Source organism: Lycium ferocissimum, chromosome 8 (genome assembly GCF_029784015.1).
Source record: "Lycium ferocissimum isolate CSIRO_LF1 chromosome 8, AGI_CSIRO_Lferr_CH_V1, whole genome shotgun sequence".
NCBI classification, from domain to species: Eukaryota; Viridiplantae; Streptophyta; class Magnoliopsida; order Solanales; family Solanaceae; genus Lycium; species Lycium ferocissimum.
In genome coordinates, this window is record NC_081349.1 from 13,319,498 (window position 1) to 13,342,454 (window position 22,957).

The 22,957-nt window shown below is 33.3% G+C and overlaps 1 protein-coding gene across 2 annotated transcripts; it reads left to right on the top strand.

Moving 5' to 3' along the window:
• The first annotated feature begins 9,980 nt into the window (after positions 1 to 9,980).
• LOC132067283 (mitochondrial import receptor subunit TOM20-like) lies at positions 9,981 to 15,619 on the top strand. Of its 2 annotated transcripts, none has more exons than XM_059460480.1 (6): positions 9,981 to 10,297; positions 11,506 to 11,584; positions 12,076 to 12,245; positions 12,363 to 12,410; positions 14,054 to 14,134; positions 15,019 to 15,619. In XM_059460480.1, exons 1-6 carry the CDS (start codon positions 10,187 to 10,189, stop codon positions 15,142 to 15,144), a joined length of 615 nt encoding a protein of 204 aa, XP_059316463.1. In that variant the 5' UTR covers positions 9,981 to 10,186; the 3' UTR covers positions 15,145 to 15,619. The 2 variants fall into 2 exon arrangements, with proteins under 2 accessions (XP_059316463.1, XP_059316464.1); XM_059460481.1 differs by having other exon boundaries at positions 15,095 to 15,619.
• The last annotated feature ends 7,338 nt before the right edge of the window (positions 15,620 to 22,957 follow it).

Below are 22,957 nucleotides of genomic sequence, written 5' to 3' on the forward strand. Positions count from 1 at the left end.
TGTTTGGAGACGATTGGAGGTGAATATGAGCTGAATATCATATTAAAAACTTGAGGTTGAAAATGACATCATTTTTATATTCGTATAGTATCATGTGTATACCTCCACGTATATCAATGAATACACACCATATATATGTACATCCATGAAATTTTGTGTAATATATACTTATATACATGATATATAATGTGATATACACATATCACAGTTGCGTCCATAAATATTTGTGTGTGATATATAGAATATACAATGTGATATACACCTATGGCAGAGCTTTTTCTAGGTCCGATTTTTGAAGCAAGTCCATATCACTTTTAGTCTTCCTCAAATTGTGTATATAACCTCTTCCATATGCTTTTCAACCAATTCCAACAATATCCACTCACACCCGCTCAATCCAAAAGGAGAAGGAGGTTGAAATTTGCAGAGAAAATTGAGTTTCCTATTAAATCCTCAATTATAATTGGAGATAATTATACAAAGCCAAATTTTTTGGGCTTCAATTGCTAAGCGTAATCTTTGGCCAAAAATATGCCAACGAATTCTTAGGGTTGTATATAGATGTCAATATCCCTTATTGGAAACTAAAAAAAAAAAAAAAACTTTTAGCAAAAGAAAGTATTAGGGGGCCTAATACCCGATTTAACGAAAAATTTGTTTTACAAAAATAACAACAATTATTTACAAGATATATACAATTTGGTAAAAACAGTAATCGGATAAAACATCTACAATTGGCATATAAAAGATATACAATTATGTTATTGTTTGTAACTTTGTATGTCGTGTATATGTCATTGTATGTCCTATGATTCATTGCATATACAAAAATAAAATCCATATGATATTCACTATTTTATTTGTACAGATTTCTTGCATACTTGTACAACTGATAGCTTTGCAATGCTTTAGTGCAAAGGAACAATAAACAACAACATTACCAAGAAAAAGAAAAAAAAAAGTAACAAAGTCAATCCAAAAATATCTTTATCATGAAAAATCAAGGAGATGCTATATTTTAAAAAATCTTGAAATGTTAGGTAATTAAGTACAAATACCGATAAGAATTGTAATTAAGCTCCCATAATAGTCACCCGTATAAAAATCCCAAAATCGAAATTGAACATAATTTGACATGATCATTGAAACAAATTGTCAAGCTAGCTAGCACCAGTCAGATTAATTTACATGCCATTAACACTGTTAGTGTACACAAGTTAGTGATATTAATAAGAATTCATTATGCAATTAGTTTTTTATATGAGCTTATACAAGTGGAAACAATAAATTTCACGTCGAGACAATAAGATTAAGAAACAAAAGTAGTATTTGGTTGCAGGTATAATGAGTACTATAGTCTCTATGATAATCCTCTGATTCTTCTAACAATAATATAAACGAGGTTGAACCTAAATTTAATTTAGATTTAAGGGCTTGAATAACTTGGTCTTGAGGCTTCTTCTTGAACTTGAATTTGAATTATTCGCCATGAATATTTGTATGGTTTTTTATGAATAACGAATATATATTCCACGAACAAGTAATTTGGTCCTAAACTTGATTGCTTGAACTTGTAGCTTGTAGAGAAATCTGCGGCCTTTGATGCACGAGCTCTCTTTTTGCTTCGTGTTCTCAATTATGGTCCTTTTTATGAGTTATTAGGACCCTTGTTTATAATTGGAAGGAGTGTGTAGATGTTTGATTTAATTGATCGGTTTGACCTGACCAATCACATTCATCGGTGACAAGCTACAATTTGATTGGACAAAACATGTCATCTACACACTTAGCATAATTTCATCGGCTTATTTATTTGACTTGAATTTGTCACGCCCCAAATCTGGAGAGGTGTAGCTGGCACCCGGTGCCTCACTTGACCAAGCATACTGCTTGTAACTCTGAATGACACCCAATAAGCAACAAAGGCCGGCAAGGCCACTTTGTATACCTGCAAGCAGCAAAACTCAAACTATCTGTATACAAGGGCCGACAAGGCCTCTATAGTGACATTCTGTACCTATGGGACATGTCTTCAAGCCTCTAAAGAGAATGTAATTATGCTGTGGTTGGGACAGGGCCCCAGCCTACCCATCTTTGTCTGCATATCTACAAAAGAACTCTAACTCTGGACCTGGTAACTCCAAATGATGGGAGCTTACCAATCGGCTGAACTCTGATGCTCGCTACTGAAGTGGTGTCTCCGGCTACCTGTCAGGACCTGTAGGTATGAACACATCGTTACTGGCAAAAGGGATGTCAGTACGAAATAATGTACCAAGTATGTAAAGCAACTGAATAACTAGAACTGAAACTAAAACTGACAAACGAAATAAACTGAAACCAAGGATCCTCTGAAGGTAAACTTACATGCTCTGACTCATCTTTTACATAATATAGTAATGTAGCTAGCCGGCACACATAGGGCTCGGTGTATCTCTCTGACTAATAAGTCGGGCATATCTCTCCGACTCATAGGCCGGGCATAACTCTTCAGCTAATATGCTGGGTATATCTCTTCGATTCATAGGTCGGGCATAACTCTCTAGCCAATATGCTGGGTATGTCTTTATCTCTCCGACTCATAGGTCGGGCATAACTCTCCAGCTAATATGCTGGGTATATCTCTCTGACTCATAGGCTGAGCATAACTCTCCAGCTAATATGTTGGGCGTATCTCTCTGACTCATAAGTCGGGCATAACTCTCCGGCTAATATGGTGGGCGTATCTCTCCGACTCATAGGCCGGGCATATCTGTATATGTACAATGGTGGTGCTATGTAACTTGTAACCTTATCTGTTCTACTCTTTCTACTGACTTATAACAAAACATAAAATAAATAACGGTTCCCAATAAGGGAGGAATATAATATAACAGAGTAGAATACAGTGATGGAGACTTTGTACTCGTTACCTTCTGTTTATATGACCTTCTGTTGTCGAACTCAATAGCATATCTGTTTATAACTATGTTCTTACTCTTTTAGCCGTATGGCGCAGTATATACTGAATGAGAACTCCCGACAAGGGATAACTATAATATAACTGAGACATGATAATCATGGCGAGGAACTCTATAGTCAATTCTTTGAACGCTTCTTCCGAAAGTATTTCGATTATGAAAACATGCCAAACAAGGACAAGGGTATAGCTATTACATACCTCTAGTCAAGTGCTCGCCTATGACAATGTACTCGACTTGAATAGCTCTTCAACCTTATAATAATCTGTCCAATAATCACGTTGAACTCAACTCATCACATCTTAATCTACAACGATAATGATGCTATCGTTAAGCTACGATCGTACAACGAACGATAAGCTTATTTTATATTAAAATGAGCAGTATCTCCCCTTATTTTACTACTTTCCTCATGCCTACAATAGGCATAATAATGGCTATAACCAGCCATGTAACACCCCAAATTTTTTATGAAATATTATATAAGTTATTTGACTAATTATGTAAAGTATATGTTGTTAAACATTCTTACCCTTTCTTTGTATTTGTGTTCTTGTGTTATTTAAAAGATGTTTTATTTAAAGTATTAATGTTCCCTTATTTAATTCACAAGTATATTTGTAGTTAGTTCTTAGACTTTGGAAATTTTCTTAGTTTAGTAACTTGTGAAAAATTATTCTAACCTTAGTGAGATAGAGAGAGTTTGGTAAGGGCAAAATTGAGAATGACTAACAAAATGTCTTGTATGGAGGTTGGTATATTATTTAACAATCTTATAGTTATCCTCTACACTTTATAGATAAGATTCCAAAGTCATAGATAGATAAACTTGTTCATAAGCCCTTCCATCATAAACAATACTTACCTCCAAGACAACGTTTTCGTGCCATTTAAACACAAAATAAATATGCAACAACACACAAATGGTGCGTGTAATTCACACTAAAAATAACAAATAAGATAGAGTCACTGGATTTTAGCTTAAAAAAAAAAAAAGGGTTTTACAAAAAAAAAAAAAAATAAATAGTCATCTTCTTCAAGAGTAAAATGGACCATAGAACCAAAAGAAAAATTCTATGCAAGAACATGATTTTAAATAAATTTCCCAAGAAGATATTAAATAAATTTCCCAAAACCCCAAAATAATAATTCATATCAACCATAGAACCAAAAGAAAAATCTTTGCAAGAACAAAATAAGCACTAAAGCTCCGAGACCTTGTTCTTGGACACCTAAACAAGTTTCTTCTTTTTTATTTTGGTTGTCAAATGTGATCACCACCTTGCGGTTCACCCGCCTTGTAGGTGAAATCATGATCATTGTTTCATTTGCACCAACCTTTCTTGATTTCTCTATGAGAAACGGGCACAAATTCAGCTAATAGACACATCCCGCCTCTTGCTTCCCAAACCAATGTGCCCCTTCAGCAAAATCCAACATTTTGAGACATTCAACATGATGAACATTCAACAAATGAAATGCAATAATATAATTAAGCTAATGATTATTGAGGTTCTACAAAAATTAAAGCTTGCTCAATTTCTGTGAAGTATTTCGAAAAAGAACACTAGAAAAAAAAGGAATTTAGAAATGTGATTTGATTAATTGTGAGTATAGAATAGATAGATGTCTCGAGAATTGTGAGGAATTTAGAAATGTGATTTGATTAATTGTGAGTATAGAATAGATAGATGTCTGAAAATAAGTATGTGTTTGGATGAAGGGTTTTTTTTGTGTGTTTATTTCAAAGGACTATTGATTTTTTTTGGTCCATTAATGGAGAAATTGGATATTTCCGTTGGAGAAGATGAAGAGAGAGAGAAAGAGTTTGTTGACATAATGAGATCCAAATTAATAGCATTTGAATGACTGGCATGAATATCTTGATTATGTGTCTATATGGCACGGTAAACGTTGTCTTGAAGGATTATGGTCCTTCTTGCTTATAGTTGATCCAAATGAAAAATATGGACAAGTTTGAGGGTCTATCTATGACTTTGGCCTATTATATATGTTGAAAGTCCTTCCATCATAAACAATACTCATGGCAGCCCTTTTCTCCCAAAATATCTCTATTGTTCCTGGAACTTCTAAACATCCATTGGAGTCTCTCCATACTTGAATATATATATACTTTCTTACTTTGAGGAAATTGGCTAGGAAGTCGACATATTTACTTGATCGTTGCTTTAGGGATTTATTTTTGATGTTTGTTTGAGCTTTAAATTAAAGCTCCAAGGTTTGCACCCTAAACTTGAACTTTTCTTTCAATTATTTTGTTTGAGATATTGTGAGATTTTGAATTTGATAAATCGATCGACTTTAATTTGTTGTTATATTGATTTTGTTGCTACTTTAATAGTTTACCTTTTTGGTTGAGAAAGAATATCTTGAGACATTCAATATGATAACGTTATCATTTGGTATAATTTTTTAATTGAGTTATGATATGTTAAAATTACATTGGTGTTATGTGAAGTATTTTTGTAAGACGACTTCATTCGCCCACATATACGGATTGCTTGAGCATTATTGCATTCTTCTCGAGACATTGTCCTTCTTGTGATAGTGACCTTGTCACTTATAGTGACATACCTCATGGTATTGTTCGGATCTTGCCCATCTTGGCTTTGGATTTACATTTCATCTTGACGATGGACTTTTGTCCATTTTCGATAATGAGTGGAAAGCCACTTTCAACATGGATCATGATTCTCTTGATTATTAGGCGACGACCCTTCTTGATTTAGGCGGTCCTTCTTGTTATTTGATTATGCTTGATGTGCTGGCATGACTTATGTGTTGGGCAAAATTAACTAATTGAATGACTTTCTCGAATTAGCTTGGGAAGCTTTCTTGGTTTAGAGATATGAATATTATTATTTGGAACTACTACTTGGGTTGATATTTGATTCTCTTGAATATCGTATATAGCTTACTTTGATAAGTCTATTCCTTGAATTTAGTTCTTGGACTCATTTTTGACACGTAGTTCACTATTAAATTAACTAATTGGTGGACCTTTTGAATTAGCTTTGGAAAGCTTCTTGACATTTGAGATTTTGAATATTGATATATCGAACTATTTTATTATTCGATAGTTGATTCTCTTGAAATAATTGCACCTTCGTTAATTACTTGATGATGATTTTGATATGTCCATTTCTAGAATTTATTTTGATATTTACATAGCATTTTTTGATATGAAATGTTAGTTTTTTTAAATCCTACTTTATGCTTAACGATAGTTTGTTACTATCATAGGTGGTGTTCCGAGAGAGACTTGAGGTTGGCCATTTGAAGTAGAATATTTGGAAGCTTAGATCAAGATCACATTTTAACCATTTCATTTTCTAAATTTTGGGGGTACGTGACTTGAATTATATATATATTTGAATGAAATTTGGGTCATGATGCTAATATTTTGTTCTATTCGTGAACATGTTGTCAAATAAATTTTATCCTTAAATTTAGTTATTAGTCTATTTTGCAAAATAGTTTGGGGGCGAATATTTAAATTAGTGAGTATGGATTAATTTCATTAAGTAGCATCGATCCTCCCTAGGGGTTGCTACAAGCCAACAATTTAATAACAAAATAATGAGCGACAAGCTCAATTTTCAGATTACTAAAAACACGTTTGCAACTTCTCTTTTCTTTCAAACTGAGAAACACAACCAACAATACATAAATAAGCTCTTCCTCGTGTAAACCAGCCACGAATTCAACTTAGAAATAAGCTCACAACAGCTCAACAATGGCGCAACAACAACAACAACAAACGAGCAGCAAGCTCGGTTTTACGACTAATAAAGCTATACTTTCAAACCCTTACTTCTTTCTTATACAAGTCCACAACATTAACAACAACATACTCAAGTTCTCTCATCAATTTCAACCATAAAGTGCTGTAAATACACCTTCAAAACAGTCCAGCAAGTCACCATAACTCAAACATGATTTTTCAATCAATATCTCACAAGTTCTAACTTTCACAACTTAGCTAAGACTTATAGAAGCTCAAACATAGGAGGAAGAGGTAAAATCTTACCTTAAAACAGCATGGACAACCCAAATCCAATTTTACTTCACGTTGAAGAAACCCTGAATCAACTACAACAAGAGAACTCAAGTTCTACAAGCACCACAGGGTTTTCGATGTAAGATTTACGTAATCTATCCTTTGATTTACTCAAATACATATGAGAGATGAGAAATATTACCTCAACCAGCAAGAGCAAGCCTATTCTCAAGCTTACTTCAACTTGAAGGAACTTCCATCTTCAACACAACAAGAGGAAGCTAAGTTCTACTAGCACCACGGGATTCCCGACATTTGATTTACGTGGTTAACCTTTGATTTAGCTCTTGGATCTTGTGGGAACTGTTGGAGAGGTTTTTAGGAGTGTATAGGGTCTGTAGGAAGTGAAAACGACTTAAAATGAAGCTCCCACCAATTTATTCACTTGGTGGAAAGTTCCACCGCCTTAGTGGGTCCTAAGGGAGCTGCTTCACAACATTTTCTTAAAACGTACATAAACTTTTGTACGGAACTCTGATTGACAAAACAGTTTGTTGTGTTGGGAATTAGATTCGATGAACTTGAATTTAGATAGGTTATGCATCCCATAACTACTTATTTACTAGAAGATATAGCCCCAGATAGTTGGGCCAAAATCCTGTCCAGAATTCTGCCTAACTTTCCCCGAGTTTCGACGAACTTAATTTCCTTGATTCGTTTAGCCCCGAATTCTTAAGAGACTTACTTAACACTTGTTTTAAAACCATTGATGTCCATATAAGGGTTCCCAACCTTTCCGGATTTCATTACTTTACTTACGACGGATACTAGCGTGAAAATATGAGATGTAACATGATTGCCGCACATTTGACACATGACATGATTTTATTGGCTCATTTATTTGATTTGTGTTGTCATATCATTTGACACGTGGCATGTGACTGGGCAATAGGCTCATCTTTTGGAATCCAACTAAATGGACTAACCCAACTAAAATTAGGCTTAGTTTAAATCTCTGTGTTGAAATAAAATAATTAATTCAATTATATTAGCTCACAATATTTAGTGGACTAATATGTTTTATATTTAAAATATAATCTAAATATTTTATGAGTTTAAATTCAATAAAATTTCTATGATTACAATATGTATCTGATGTTAATAATTGCAAAATGAAAGAAGATAAAATAATTAAGAGCAGATGCAAATTTATTTATTTTTTATTTTTTTTTTTTTTGTGGAGGATACAATTCAATTTCACTATAAGCAGTTTATATTGCCTATCCTAATTTGCTTGGATCAAGGGTGGTTGAATGGTTGTGGTGAAAATGTAAAACAGGCAAAAAAAAAGTTTTTTTTTCCTCGAAAAAGAGTAAAAAATGACCTTTAACATACTAGAAATGATATCAATGTACCCTCTTTCACCTATTGAATCCCATTAACGTTACTTTTGAATTAAAAATGTTCCTCCTTTCATATATTGGACCTCAATTACCCTTTACAATTAAAAATGCTCCTTCTTTAAAGAAATTATAAGATAGTACTGATTTATTTGTCCACATAGATATTAGACTCAACTTATGAATAAGTCGACATATATTTGCTCGGAATTGTTAATTTTAAGAATTCCATTGTTAGGACGAAAAAGGTGGGCTGAACGATGAAGAATCGATTGGAGCTTGTTTGCATCAGCTTTGAAACAAAAAATTATAGCTTCAAATGAAGAAAGCAGTGTTGCTTTTAAATCCCTTCAGTCACATACTTGAACATCAAAGAAACTACTTACGAACAAATAATTTTTAGTTGTTTTTGGTTATTTGAACGAGTCGGGATATTTATGAGATGGTATATATTGTTTTAATTAAATAGATAGCACTAATTAATTTGGAGTTCTGAAGTTGGAGTTGAAGATGGGGTGATGTTTGGTTATAATTTTTGCAAAGAATATTTAATTGTTTGAATATACTGAAAGTGAAAAAAGTGATGACAAAATTTTAGGTATTTCCAAAACCTAAAACCTAAATTCAAGTTGTATTTAGAATTTTCATGATCTAACCGTTAAAAAATGAAAAATTGTCATGGTCAAACAGGTCCTTTTAACTAAAACTAGATGCCGTGCAACACAAAAAATAGTACCGCACTTTTCTTTTTAGTTTGTCTAAAAAAGAATGATATATTTTTATGTTTAGAAATCATTTAACTTGAAACTTCCTCTTTTATCTTTAATGAAATGATTTAAATCTACACAAATATCTATGACTTGTTTTAGACCACAAGTTTCAAAGATCTTTCCTTTCTTTTTTAAACTTCGTATCTAGTCAAACTATGTCACATAAATTAGGACAGAGAGAGTACCTTTTAGTAATATAATTATGTAATTTTTATATTAGAAAGTATTATAATTCAATTAATTGAAAATATTAATAAATTATTTTACTTAGTCTGCTTCTCTCATATATGACTTTCCTGGTTTGATTCTCCAATTGAAAGATTTGAAATACACCTTCTCCTATCGAGTTTCATGCAATCATCTCTTTCTATTCAACAATTCTGAAAAGCGCTTTCATGTTTTAGCAGATGTTGTAGTCTTAAATTTTTAACTTCATCATTTAAAAAAAATATGTATATACATTTGTTGACCTTTATATTTCGTCTTCTTGATATTATTCCTTATTATTTATGTGAGATGTATGTATCTAAAATTAGTGCATTTTTATCCTTACCCAAAGGTATTTGATTTTATGACTTCTTTAGGGGTTTTTATGTTCAATTTAAATCATTATTTCTTTTTTTCTAAATTTCTCTTCTTCAAATTTTCTCTAAGCGTACCTTTACCATTTTCTAAAGTTATTATTATTATTTAAATATTCTTCTTTTTTTACAATTATCTCCTATTTTTTTTACGTGAATTCATCTTATTTTTCTTTTTTCTTATTATAGAAAGTGGGTTGATGCGATCCCATGCCCAAACCCACTCTTCTATTTTTCGACGAGAAGATTGGATTGAGACGATGGGATGCCCAAACCTATAGTAGTTAAAATAAAAAATAAAAAATTAAGGGCAGGGCCATTGAAATTGAAATCCAATAGTGGATAAAGACAAATTGAAGCCATTTTGGAAGGAAGACATTTGGGTCATCATAGAACGTTTGTGATAAACCCTTATCGGACAGGCAGAGAAGTACTCAATACTCCTAACAAAGAAATGGATATGAGTGTGGAGAATTCGGAAATAAACATGGAACTTATCTTTCAAACAGAACAAACTCGATTGAATGCTGAAACAAACTACTCCGCTAATCCCAATGACGCTCAGGTTTGTCTCCGTCTGTCTTTCTCAATTATAGCTTATATTGACTGTCCAATAACAGTTTGTTATAGCTCACAAACATAGTTACCAAGTATTACTATAGCTCCTATTCTGAGTTTATTAATTACAACATAAATACACTTTTTATTAGTTATCCATGATTAGGGGTGTGTTTGGAAAATGTTTTTCAGAAAAATAAGTGGGTTTCTTTTACTTATTTTCTTGTGTTTAGTACGTAAGCAAAAAATATTACTATCTTAAAAGCATTTGTGTATAATCAAGACAAATGCTATAGCGTGGTGGGGTGGGGGTGTGGGTAGTGGGTGTGGGAGGGTCGTGGTGGGTCACTTATGGAACTTGTTTATTCTATTAAGTCATTTTCCTCATTTTTAAGTTACTTGTTTTCATAGAAAAACTATTTTTTAAAAAATTTTGACCAACCAAACATGAGAAAATTGCAAGATATTTTCCAAAAAATGTTTTCCTTCATACCAAACACACCCTTAGATTCGATAAAAATGTAAAAAAGAAAAAGGGGGTTAAATCGTATAGAATGAATATCTTTAAAATTGTTAGCAAGGATTCATAACAAGAGGAAAGAAAAATTTAAAGGAAAGACCAAGTGAATGTTAAAACATAATTTGCTAAAACAGAATGATGAATCATAACTTTAAATTTACCTTTTACGAATCGAGGAAACAAAAATAAAAGAAAAGACCAAGGAAACGTTAAAACACAATTCGCGACAATGAAATGGTGGATCATTACTTTACGATACATATAAGTATAAATTTCTTAATTGTTTCTTGAGTTAAGAGTAATTTGGAAACAGCCTCTCTACCCCTCAAAAGGTAGGGGTAAGGTCTGCGTACATCCTCCACAGACCCCACTTGTGGGATTACACTGTGTATGTTGTTGTCGTAGTTAAGAGTAATTAAAGTTGGTGCGTATACCAGGTGGAGGTAATATATTTTGTCTATAATCTGCAAGTGTTCTTTCTTTCATTACAATCTAAAAATTACTATCTAAGAGGACTAAAGATTGCTTTAAAAATCTTTATGTTTTATCTTAGTTGGTCTGCTATGGGTTTATGTGCCTTTAATGTGGAAGGAGGAAATGAGAAGCCTTTTTTGGGATTTTTTAGTTTCTAATTTCATCCGTTCGTCAATTTATATTACTGACTTGTCCAACTTGATTTCTGCTGAAATTTGCAGAATTTAACACAATGGGGTATGGCATTGCTCCAGCTATCACAATATGGAACCCTCCAGGACTCAAAGAAAATGGTTAAAGGTAACATTAGCCATTTTCCATGATATTATTTCCCCAAAGTTGTACCGATTAAAGCTGCTTGGTCAATTATGTTCAAGAATCACAACCCCAAAAGTAAATGTCGAAATCATATAAGTAAATATTGAATGGCTCATCCTTCCTTTGAGTGCTAAGAAACTGAAGCCTTACATGCGTAACACTATGAAAACAATGCAGCTTCCTTTAGCCACTTTTCTCTTTCCATATTAGCTAAGAAACTTGTTATATGGATGCGGTAGCACAATAGCTGTAATTTATACATGATTCTAATTTTTCAGGTTGATGTGATCGTGAAAATTTTGTTAGTGTGTCTTGATAGAGATGTGATGTTTAAATGTTAATCATGTGAGCATGGATGTCGTGCAGAACCTTCAAATTTTCTCTCATGAGCACTGAGAGCTTGAAGTTCATTACATGATTCATTGATAAATGATTATGAAGTACAACAAACTTAACTGTTTTCCATCTTAAAGAGGCTATTTCAAAGCTAGAGGAGGCTGCAAAGATTGATTCACAAAAACACGAAGCATTATGGCATCTTGGAAAAGCACACAGTGCTGAAGCATTTTTGGCGTCTGACCCCATTGAGGCACAGAGTAACTTTGAGAAGGCAGACCTGTATTTTCAAAAAGCATTAGATGAGGTAAACTTTTTTATTTTGAGAAAGTATTACCCGAGGTAGATTCCTCTCCCCTTGCCACCCCAAAAAATGTTTGAAGGGAAATGACAATAATCTTTGATGGTGTCATTTTATCTTCAGGATCCTGAGAATGAGATGTACCACAAATCCTTGGAGGCCAACACTCAGGTATATAATGTCAATTAGCTTGTCCTCGATTATCAGAAAAGAAAAAGCATATTAGATTGTCATTCTTCTCCTTATCTTGACATACAACTAATGGATTGTGGAGACCAGTTTAACTGTACAGGCAGGCAACAATTCGGATGCTTTGTTTGATCAAGTGCACAATTGTATGCTGTGCTTTTTCGAAGTGTTAGCGCTCATGCTTTTAAACATTGTTTGTCTCAGTCTGATTATCAAATCAAATTAGTCATTCCTTAATCTTATACTAGTGGAGTCGGTTATTATGAATCTGCTGTGATTATGCTGCTCTATTCGTGCTGATGTCTTTCCAAGATTAAATAGCTTGTCTTTGACCATTAATTACGGATTTTCATTTTTTTTTTATTTTTAAAAGTGGTAGATTGCGGATTCTATAAAACTAGAGGTTCTCTAGATCTCACACTTGTGCCTACGCAAACATACAAGTTTCTAACTAAACTGAAAGAACTTTTAGCAAATGCTGGATCTAATATAAGCATAACTACATGTCAACCTTTTTCAACTAGTTGGTACCATCTATACGGCTCCTTTGCTCGTATTGTATTCTATTCTTAGCTAAGTCCAAATATATTCTGAGAGATTATAGTTTTTTTTAATAACTTTACTCGTAATATTAGGTAAACCTCATCGTGTTTTAACAGCTTCAATCATCATCATGTTTTATCCACTATGTGTGCTACTTGCACGCTCTACCGGATGTGATCATTTGGTCTTGCTTGAATACATTACGAAAATGCAACTGCATAGTTTTTATTGGCAAGGCAAGGACACATTAAGTAAGAAGAGAAGTTCTGTCTTCATATGATAACATTCATTGAAACAAAATGAAAACCATCATTGGTTCATTCTGTTCCTTTAATTTCTCTAGGGGTTCACTGTGCACATGTTTGTTAAGGATGCTAACTTGAGATATAAACATAATGATTTATTTGATTGGAAAATTCTGTTACCTGCTAATGCCCGTCATGTGTACATGCATCTGTTTGGCATGTAAAACGGGAATTGATAGGTATATACAATTAAGCATCGCCGGAGCATTGGGGCTTCAGTTTTATTTCTACATCTGAAACTGTAAAACCAACAGCAAATTTTAGATGAGAGAATTGGCTAATGCTCTATGTTTGATCCAGAATAGCCTTTATCTTCCTGACTTTTTTCAAATTTTTGATGGTGTCTGTACACTTGTTGGAGAGAGGTATTTTATGTAAACATAATTGGAGGATCGCAAATGTAAATTGGGAAGGATGCCTATTTACTAAATAATTTTTTTTTTTTATCAATTTTAATGAATGATGCGATCAATTTTTTACCCATAAAAATATGATGTAAGGAGCTTATAGATTATTAATTCTTTCTTCTTTTACTTAACCAATTGGCGGAACTCCTTTTCTTTAACCTGGAGGGGAGAATGTAGGATAATGATTAGATGGATTCCATTGGTTTTAAATTATTGGGATGTCAATATCTTTAGGAAGAGTTTAGCATATGTTGGTCTATGCAAATTATGCTAACTTTTCAATATTTCTCTGTTCTTTAGCTTCCCTAGTTTTGCTTGTCTCATTGGTTCTCACGGATGACAAAACTTCTGCCATGCCATTACTTTTTAGGCAACACTATTGCACATGCAACTCCAACAAGGGACAGTTCAGCAGGCTTTTGGAGGATCTTCAACTTCTTTAAACGCAAAGGTTGAATATACTTCTTTAAAACATCATTCTTACATGATATCTTTCAAAAGATATTTCTAGTTGGAGAACTGATTCATAAACTGCTGCTTCATCTTCTGTAAGATTTACTCGATATTTTATGGGGTTCAAAAGTTTGCATCGAAAGCATCAGATAGAATTTTATTTTGTGTTCTATTAGAAGTTACAGAATAACTTCTTTCCTCTTAGTTTAAGTAAAGGTCAGCTGGACCTGCACGATTTACAAATCAGGGAAGCAAACCCTTCATGAAGAACAGTTCAGGCATCATTAGGAACTCTGTTATACTAGTGGAACCTCTCTTCAGTATATGAGGCTGTTTTGTCCAAATATTTGCGCTTGTTTTACGGACTCCTCCTCATATAGCTTTTTATGTCAAATGAAAGTTATGAAACCCTTCTACCCTGAAAAGAAGATAGGTATTCTGTAATAAGTAATATCTGGCTGGAATCACTGATCATAGATACACAAAGCTCTTGCCTGCTTCATGAACCCTATAAAAAGTTTTAGATTCTTTCCTTAAATCTGTAGGTCCAGCAAAGGTTAAATCTTTCTACATTTCCGGTTGGATAACCTACTTGTTCGTTTTCTGGGTTCATTCACGAAATCTTAAAGAAGCTCTACCAAGGATTATAAGCATTTGGTATCTCCAGGTTTTGAGTTTATAGGGGGAAACTTCACATTTTCACATTTTCTTCCACTCGCCCTTCACTTTTAACAAAATAAGTGTTCTTTTACCCTATTGCTGTTAGTGCTACTTTTGTTGGACAGTCGTAGCATTTCTACTATTAGTGCCAAATTTTATCCTGGTTAGGAAATATGCAATCATCTGATTGTTAGTATTTCTTTTCTGGTTATTCTGTGTTAGAGCTCTGCTATAAAGGCAAACCATGATCTCATGTATGATGTCTTTGGATGGGTACTTCTTGGTGCTGGAATTGTAGCATGGCTGGGAATGGCAAAATCTCAGGCCCATCCATCTCCCCCAAGATGAGCAAAATAAGATCAATTCTGGCTGCCTTCATGGAAGTTCCTGCTATGGACAAGATTCTTTCTGAGAGTTGGTATGTAAAATTACACCGCTGGATCACCTAGAAGACTCACTCGATCTATTTACACTTGCCTCTTTTTGTACTTGGGTAATCAGCCACAAGATATATGACTTCCTCTGTTAAAGCATTATTAGCTTTTCTGATTTTAATTAATTTTGGTGGTCCATAGACCATTTAACTGTTGGTTTTCACTTATAACGATTGATTGTATGCCTTCGTGCAGATTTAGACCATGAATCTGCTATAGTATCTCCTGATACTTGTGGTTATTCTGCTTACAGTGAAGCTTCATTATCGTTAGATGAACAAATCATTAGATGAACAATATGTTTCTGTATTTTTAAAACTTAACATTTATTTGATCTGAATCATCTATTATGACATGTAGATGAATAAATCCCCAATCCTATTCTGTTTCATCTCTCTTGTTTATGGCTTCCGCATCTAACAGCAATGCCTGATTGCATGTTTTCTGCACATACTTTCTACTATGTGCTATTTATATATGTATGTCTAATAATCTATTAATTGTTGATTACTGCTGTGTTCTGTAATCTTCATGCCTTCACATCAGTCCTTTATCATTTGTAGTTCCTAAGGTTTATTCCACCTACCATTAGTATTTGTACTTTTTCCTTATTTACATCCTACTTGTAGATATGAAAATTCCTGCCTGTCCAATTCACGAGAATATATCAAATGACTGTTTGTTTCTTTAAACCTGTTTATGTATGTCTAATAATCTATTAATTGTTGATTACTGCTGTGTTCTATAATCTTCATGCCTTCACATCAGTCCTTTATCATTTGTAGTTCCTAAGGTTTATTCCACCTACCATTAGTATATGTACTTTTTCCTTATTTACATCTTACTTGTAGATATGAAAATTCCTGCCTGTCCAATTCACGAGAGATATATCAAATGACTGTTTGTTTCTTTAAACCTGTTATAAACTGTGGTCGAATGTCAATTTTGGAAATTCAGATGGACAAACATAGAGAATGTTACCCACATATACAATCTGAAAGAAATGGCCAATTGGAAATTGGTGGTGAAGTTGTTTCTTTTTTCTTTTCTTTTCTCCCGGTTCGCGGGAGGTGTAGAGATTAATTCGGAATCTAGAGCTAGTGAGTTTAGAATGAGTGTGACCTTATTTAAGTTTTTTTTTTTCAACATATGAAAATATAGTCGGAGCTGGAAGTGATGTCGGGGTGACTGAGTATCCAATTTAGCTTCTAAGGTTTTCTTATATTGTTTTATGGAAACAAGTACAAGAAATTGTCATTGTCCACCTGAAGAAACTTTGCTTCATTGCTTCACAGCTATCAGAGTGCATATATATTCATATTGTACTTACCAGGCTAAGAGGAATATATATTCCCTATTCAGTTAAGGTCCAGTAGGGCATATCTGTTAAAAGTATTAGTTAAATGCTAGTAGTATCTTTTTACAAAAGAAGCATCCCTTTGGGCCTTTTCTCCCTTACTGAAGCAAGTAAAAGTGTTGGGGAGATTATACAGTTGCAGTCTTACTTTTGACCCAGTGGAATCCTGCACTGTTGGCAACTTAGGTTCTTTCATCTTTAGCCTAAAATGAATTAAATAGTGAGATGACTCGTCGTGAGTACAGTTTTTACACCGTTATTTCCCAATAGCGTATTATGGTCCCCCCTTTTTACCTTGGTTACCTTTATCTTGCATATCAATGTTCTGTTCCGAGTGATTTCTAGACTTTTGTAGGGAACACTTATAAAAAGCTACTGCGATCGGATCCGGATATTAAATCACATCATTCCCCGAATCAACATCAAGCAGCGGAACCTGCTACGATTTACTTCATCACCTTTAGTGATCACATGTCGACCGGTACAATCACTAGCTAGCTGTAATTCCATGGAAATGTGTTCTCTCTTCACAACTCCAAAAATTGTTATGAAGACATTTAATCAGCCAATTTAAATAACTTCAATTAATAGAAAAATCTATCAGCACCTAAAACAAAGAATATCACATCTTGAAAGGAATCTTTTTCAATTAGACGGAGGAGCAGTAACGGAGCCAGAATTTTCAGTGTGAGATTCAAAAATATGAAGAAGTAAATACACGCAGAAGTCATGGGGGTTCAAAATCTACTTTATATACAGTGTAATTTTCCACTGAACAGGGTTCGGATGAACTTCTTTGGTTACACTTGGCTCCGCCCCAACGGAGGAGGCATAAACAGATCAATCGCCTTTGTTCTGAAGAACAAGCGAGCTCCTTTTTTTTTTTTCTTCCCAAAGGCAGTCGTAGTTTACATACTGTCTCCAACACTATAGTCAGAAGCTCTTATAGCAGGTGCTAGCTATATTTATCCTTTTGGGATCTGTCAACTGCTCACCGAAACATCTGAACTATTTCGGCCGAATTCATAGTAACTTTTGTTCAAATAGTTTAATTATGATAAGAAATTTATTAGAAATGTACAAATACTAAATTTAGAACATTGTTATTAGCACTTGAAGTAGTCCTAAAATTCAGTACCAACAAAATTAAAATTCTAGATCCGCCTTATGAACACATCCACTCAAGACAAATAAAAAGGCATCCCGGTGCACTAAGCTTCCGCTATACGCAAAGTCCGAGGAGTGGTAAAAAACAAATGTAAGGATAAAAAACAACACTACTTTTAAGAGTAATATAACTGAATAGATATTTTGTTGGACGGCGTCCTAAAAAGGAAACTTGGGATCTATTTAGCAATCAACAAACTACTCATGGATATCTTTGAGGGGGAAATCTTTTCTAAGATTTTCTTGATCAACACACTGTTTAACAAATATTCGTAGCTAGGGGAAGCTAATTAGCTTTAATTTGTTGTTCTTCTCTCTCCCAAAATGTTGGGGAATTTTATTTATTATAATGTGAGTGAATATTGTTATCTAACTCATAATAGCATGTTCCAAGAGCTACTTTCTTTTAATGGAATGAAGTGCATTTCAAGCTGGCACATTCCTCCATGATTCGATACTATTAGTGGAAGCAAATCTAGTTTTACAGACAATCAAGTTTTTTCTCAGTGACTTTTAATAAAATATGTAAAGTTTAGGAAACTGGCCATCCATTTCGGCTAAATTTTATAATCCATCTTCTCTTAGGCTGCACCCAGAAACGTCTTTGCAGAAGAAAAGATTGTATATTATATTTGGCCGAAAAGATGACTTGCTTTAATTTTATATTCATTGATTTTCTAGTAAGTATTCTGCTTAATTTACAGAATTACTTTGTGATAGTAGACGCATAAGCTGAGATCATCGAGTGCAACCACAACCATTGTTCAGAGGATTTAAATTATATATGTTGATATTTTAATGATTTTTTTTACATAGTTAAGCATGCACTTCAACTTGTTGTAGCAAGTTCTTTCTATTTTTCATGTTATCATATACTCCCATATCATGGTAGATTTGAAGAATTACCTATTATTGTAAGTCAATTTTATGTGATAGTGTGAAAAACCTCCATGCGATTGTGACTTGTGAGTGCATTCATAAAATTACTCTTGTCCAAATACCACAAAGGTTCGTGCTTTTTGCTCTCGTACGACTATTGGTGGATTTCATCAAAGACTTTTCAATAATTTAACATGCCATTATGTGTTTCTTTCGTCCAATAGCTAAGCTAGACTTATCCTTTGCTCATCATTATGTAACAATGGTGTAAGAAGTTAGTGGAAGAAACTTTTATATATTTATTTGCAATGTAGCTATATTCTTTTAATTAGTATAAAGTTGAGATCAGAAATAAACGGCATTTCTTTTTGTAAGATTTTTCTGGTGGAACCTAGCCACGCGTCTGCTATCACTTTCGTAAAATTTTGTATTCAAGATCATGTTACTCAAGATTATGTTATTGCTAGTTCCAAATTCCATATAGCAATGATATATATATGGTACTTTATTTTGTGAATCGTACCATATCAATGATGATATTGCATTAATTTAGCGTTGGACTTTGATTGTATTGGAGGATTTTGGCTAAGCAACATTGAACTACAGGAATCTGGAGAGGATAATTAATTATATGCTCAATAATTTTAGATCATGGGATGCTTTCATATCCATGGATGGACATTATGTGACTTTTCTTTGGCTTGGCTTCTGTTTGTGGCAGAGTAGGGGTGTCAAATGAGCGGCAGGTTGGACTGAATTTGGACGGGTCAAAGGTTATTTAGTCTGTAATTGCTGGGCTAAAATGAGTTAAATAAACGGGTAATAACCCAACTCGTCCGGTTCTTACTAAACTTTTAATTTCTTTATTTATTTTTTAATAATTTGTTAAAATACCTAATAAAACTTCTCTTTATTTATTATGGCAATATGAAACATCGATCTCAAATAAAAAAGAATTTAAAAATATTTTGACAATGTTTCTCTTGGGTCAATTTAGGCTACATAACAACCCAGATTTTAGATGGACTACATTGAGCGGGTTAAAATAGGCTAAGCTAATAATTGGATGAATCAATGCCCCACTGAAACGTAAACGGGTAGTACGAATTATGTTTTTATGAGCTAATTTTTTCACCCCTATACTAAAGTAATTATCAAATATTAAGGAGAGTACTTTATTGTTTTATCTTTAGTAAGGGAAAAATAGAGGTGCAGATCATCGAGGGTTTTAAATTATATATTGCCACTAGGTTAGGGACAATATTTAGGACGAAATTGTTTTCTAATAGGGTGAACTATTCCCTTTAATCTTTCCCTTCTTTTTGCTTGCGTAGCAACGAGCAAAAAAAATGGAAACATTTCTTGATTAGCCATATCTGTAAATCTATCTTGTAAAGGATTTGGTTTCTCTTTAAAATCCATGTGATAGATTGCCCCACAGTTAATTTCCTTTTAAATTACTAATTGAGAAGTTATATCAATTAAAAGTTGCCTTTTTGTCGAATCAAATGGTCTTTTTTCCCCTTACTTTATACAGTACGCTTGCAATTTACAAGTTATTTTAAAATTAGGCAGAAAGTTTCGTAGCATAAATTATTAACAAGTGAAAGTCTGTTGTTAATAATATTGGGTTTATATAAGCTATAATACGTAAGAATGTTTTCATAACTAAAGTTTTTTTCCCCCCGACATTTAAACACTCTCCAACCCTTCAAGAAACAATAACCTCAACCAATGACACTTTCATTAGCGTCTTTTTTTCCTACTTAATGATACTCATGGTATGAATTAAGAAGAGCCAACTCATATGACTTTTTTTAAAGTATTGTACCTAGCTGTTGTCCTATCCTAATCATAACTAGCTATAAGTTAGAGGTTCCATAGAGTGACACCTTGCTAATGTGCAAAGTGCATGGTCTACTTCATTAATTAAGTGCGTTTTATTAGAGTACCTAATATGATCTTGTTTGGTTAAGATAATATTATTAGTCAAATTGAGCTTTAGATTTTGGTTGAACAATTAGGGACAGAAATCTTATGAGTGCATACCCTTTTTTTTTTTGTTTGCGCGGATTGCCCTTCATTTGGGGTGGTCTTTAATTTTTACCCTTCAAATTGGTGGTCTTTAAGTTTTATCTTTCGCCTAATATCCCGAAGCTGTGGATTCGAACCCCAAGTTAGTTAAAAAAAAATAAAAAATTCTCAAGGCAGAATTTGCATAGGAAAAATTCCGCCTTAAGGCAAAAATTTGCAAATTTTGCCCTGTGCAAATTCTGCCTTAAGGCCCAGGCAGAATTTGCTCATGCAAAGGCAAAGTGCCCTACATACTGAAATTCTGCCTTAAGAACAAAAGTTAAAAACCCCCATTTTGAGGGGGGAAAAAAAAATTAAAGATCACCCCAACGAAGGGTAATCCTGCAAATTGCCCTACATACTTTATGCGGTTGTATCTGGTTAATTTAGATGAGATATAGGATCATCTAATGCTAGCAGAGCCCAAAGGCAAATTCAATATTTGAATATTATGAGTTTAAGTGTGGAATTTTGTTGTTATATAGGTTCAAAATTTATCATTAGTACTTATTTTGTGAATTTTAAAACATATACATATGATTTGAGCCGAAAATATGAGTTTATCAGAACTCAATAATTTATGCACTATATTCATCTCTGCATAAAGTAAGGACAGATCCACCTTATAGAAGAGTTCAACTGAATTCGCTTGGCTCAACAAATATTAATGCATTTTTATGTGTAAAATATCCCTTAATATAAAACGTTAAGTATGAATCAACTTGACAAATGTTGAAGTGATTATGATTAGAATTAATATCAGCAACACAATTGGATACTTCACGCCATAGCTAGGTGTACAAAGAAAATCGATAAATCGCACTAAATCGATAATTCGAATTAAATTGAGAAAAAAATTGGTTAATGATTTGGTTTGACTTGGTTTGGTATTGAAAAAAAAATGATCATAATTGATTTGGTTTGCTTTTAACTAAAAAAAGTCAAACTGAGCCCGACATTACATGTATATAATTTTTAAAAATATTTATTTTATTTGTAATGTAATTTATAAATATTTCTTAAGCTTTTTCGTAGTTTGTCTTTTAACATATTATTTCAAGCTTGGAGTTGGAATTTTGAGTGGTCCAATAAGTTTTAAAGCTCACAGATGTTAGTAACTCAAATAAAATCCAAACCAAAATCAAATCAATATTAATGCTAACAAAAGAAATTCGATTCTAACATTAGGAATGACAAGATTTTGGATATCTATCCTTTAATTTTGCATCAATTTTTTGTGCGGAGTGCCCGTCAAATGCACTGGTCTTTAATTTTTTGCTCTTCAAAATGGTGGTCTTTAACTTTTTCCCATTTCGCCTAATACCATGAGATTTGGGGTTCACCGTGGTTCAGTGTAAAAAAAAAAAAAAAAAATTTTTGCAAGGCAGAATTTTGTAGCAAAGTTAGGCCTTAAGGTAGAGTTTTGGCATGCATGAAGGCAAAACTCTACCTGAAGGTAGCAAAATTCTATTTGCAGGCAGAAAAGAGTTTGCAAAACTCTGCCGGGCGAATCTACCTTGCGATTTTTTTTTTTTAAATTTTTGACTGAGCGGGGATTCGAACCCGAAACCAAGGGGTTCTACCGAAGAGCAAAAATTAAAGACTACCCATTGCCCATGTTGCATTGGTTTATACAGCAAAAATACATAACTTAATTTTTTTTTCTTAATATTTAGTCATGTAATTAATACTATTAGTTGTATTTATTTTAGCATGACTTAGTACTTTTAGATTATGATCATTTTCATATGACTTATTAATTAGCAAAATTTATTTTATGTGATTTCATTATCTTTTTTTGTTGAATATTTTAGTACAATGCCATCAGCCCATCACTCATCTTACATGTTGTGTTGTTTTCTTAAGAATTAATTCTATAGTTGCATCTTACTAGAACTAAAGAACTAATTGAAGCACAAATACTATGTTTTGTATGAAGACTTTACCCAAAAAAAGGCCAATAACTCGAAAATTTTGAAAAACCTGACTTTTATTGGTTTGGTTTGGTCTATAAATTTAAAAATCCGACACAATTAGATTGGTTTGGTATTTGAAAAACCCGAACCAATCCAGCCTATGTACATCCCTACTTCACGGTGTCCGCTTGTTGTGTCACATGGGGAAATTCGCACGAATGCCCCTATTTTAATTTGCACCTCAAATCGTTGGTCTTTAATTTTTCCCCTTCGGCACTTTAGGTAACCAAAAAGGCCTAAAATACCCCTGACATCGAAAAAATAAAAAAAGAAAT

What these genes read in the sequence shown, in the direction of transcription:
- LOC132067283 (XM_059460480.1), top strand. Translation starts at nt 10,187, where the DNA reads ATGGATATGAGTGTGGAGAATTCGGAAATAAACATGGAACTTATCTTT. An exon ending in TTCAAAAAGCATTAGATGAG is followed by an intron (nt 12,246 to 12,362) that starts GTAAACTTTTTT and finishes TTTTATCTTCAG; the next exon opens with GATCCTGAGAATGAGATGTA. An exon ending in CCTTGGAGGCCAACACTCAG is followed by an intron (nt 12,411 to 14,053) that starts GTATATAATGTC and finishes ATTACTTTTTAG; the next exon opens with GCAACACTATTGCACATGCA.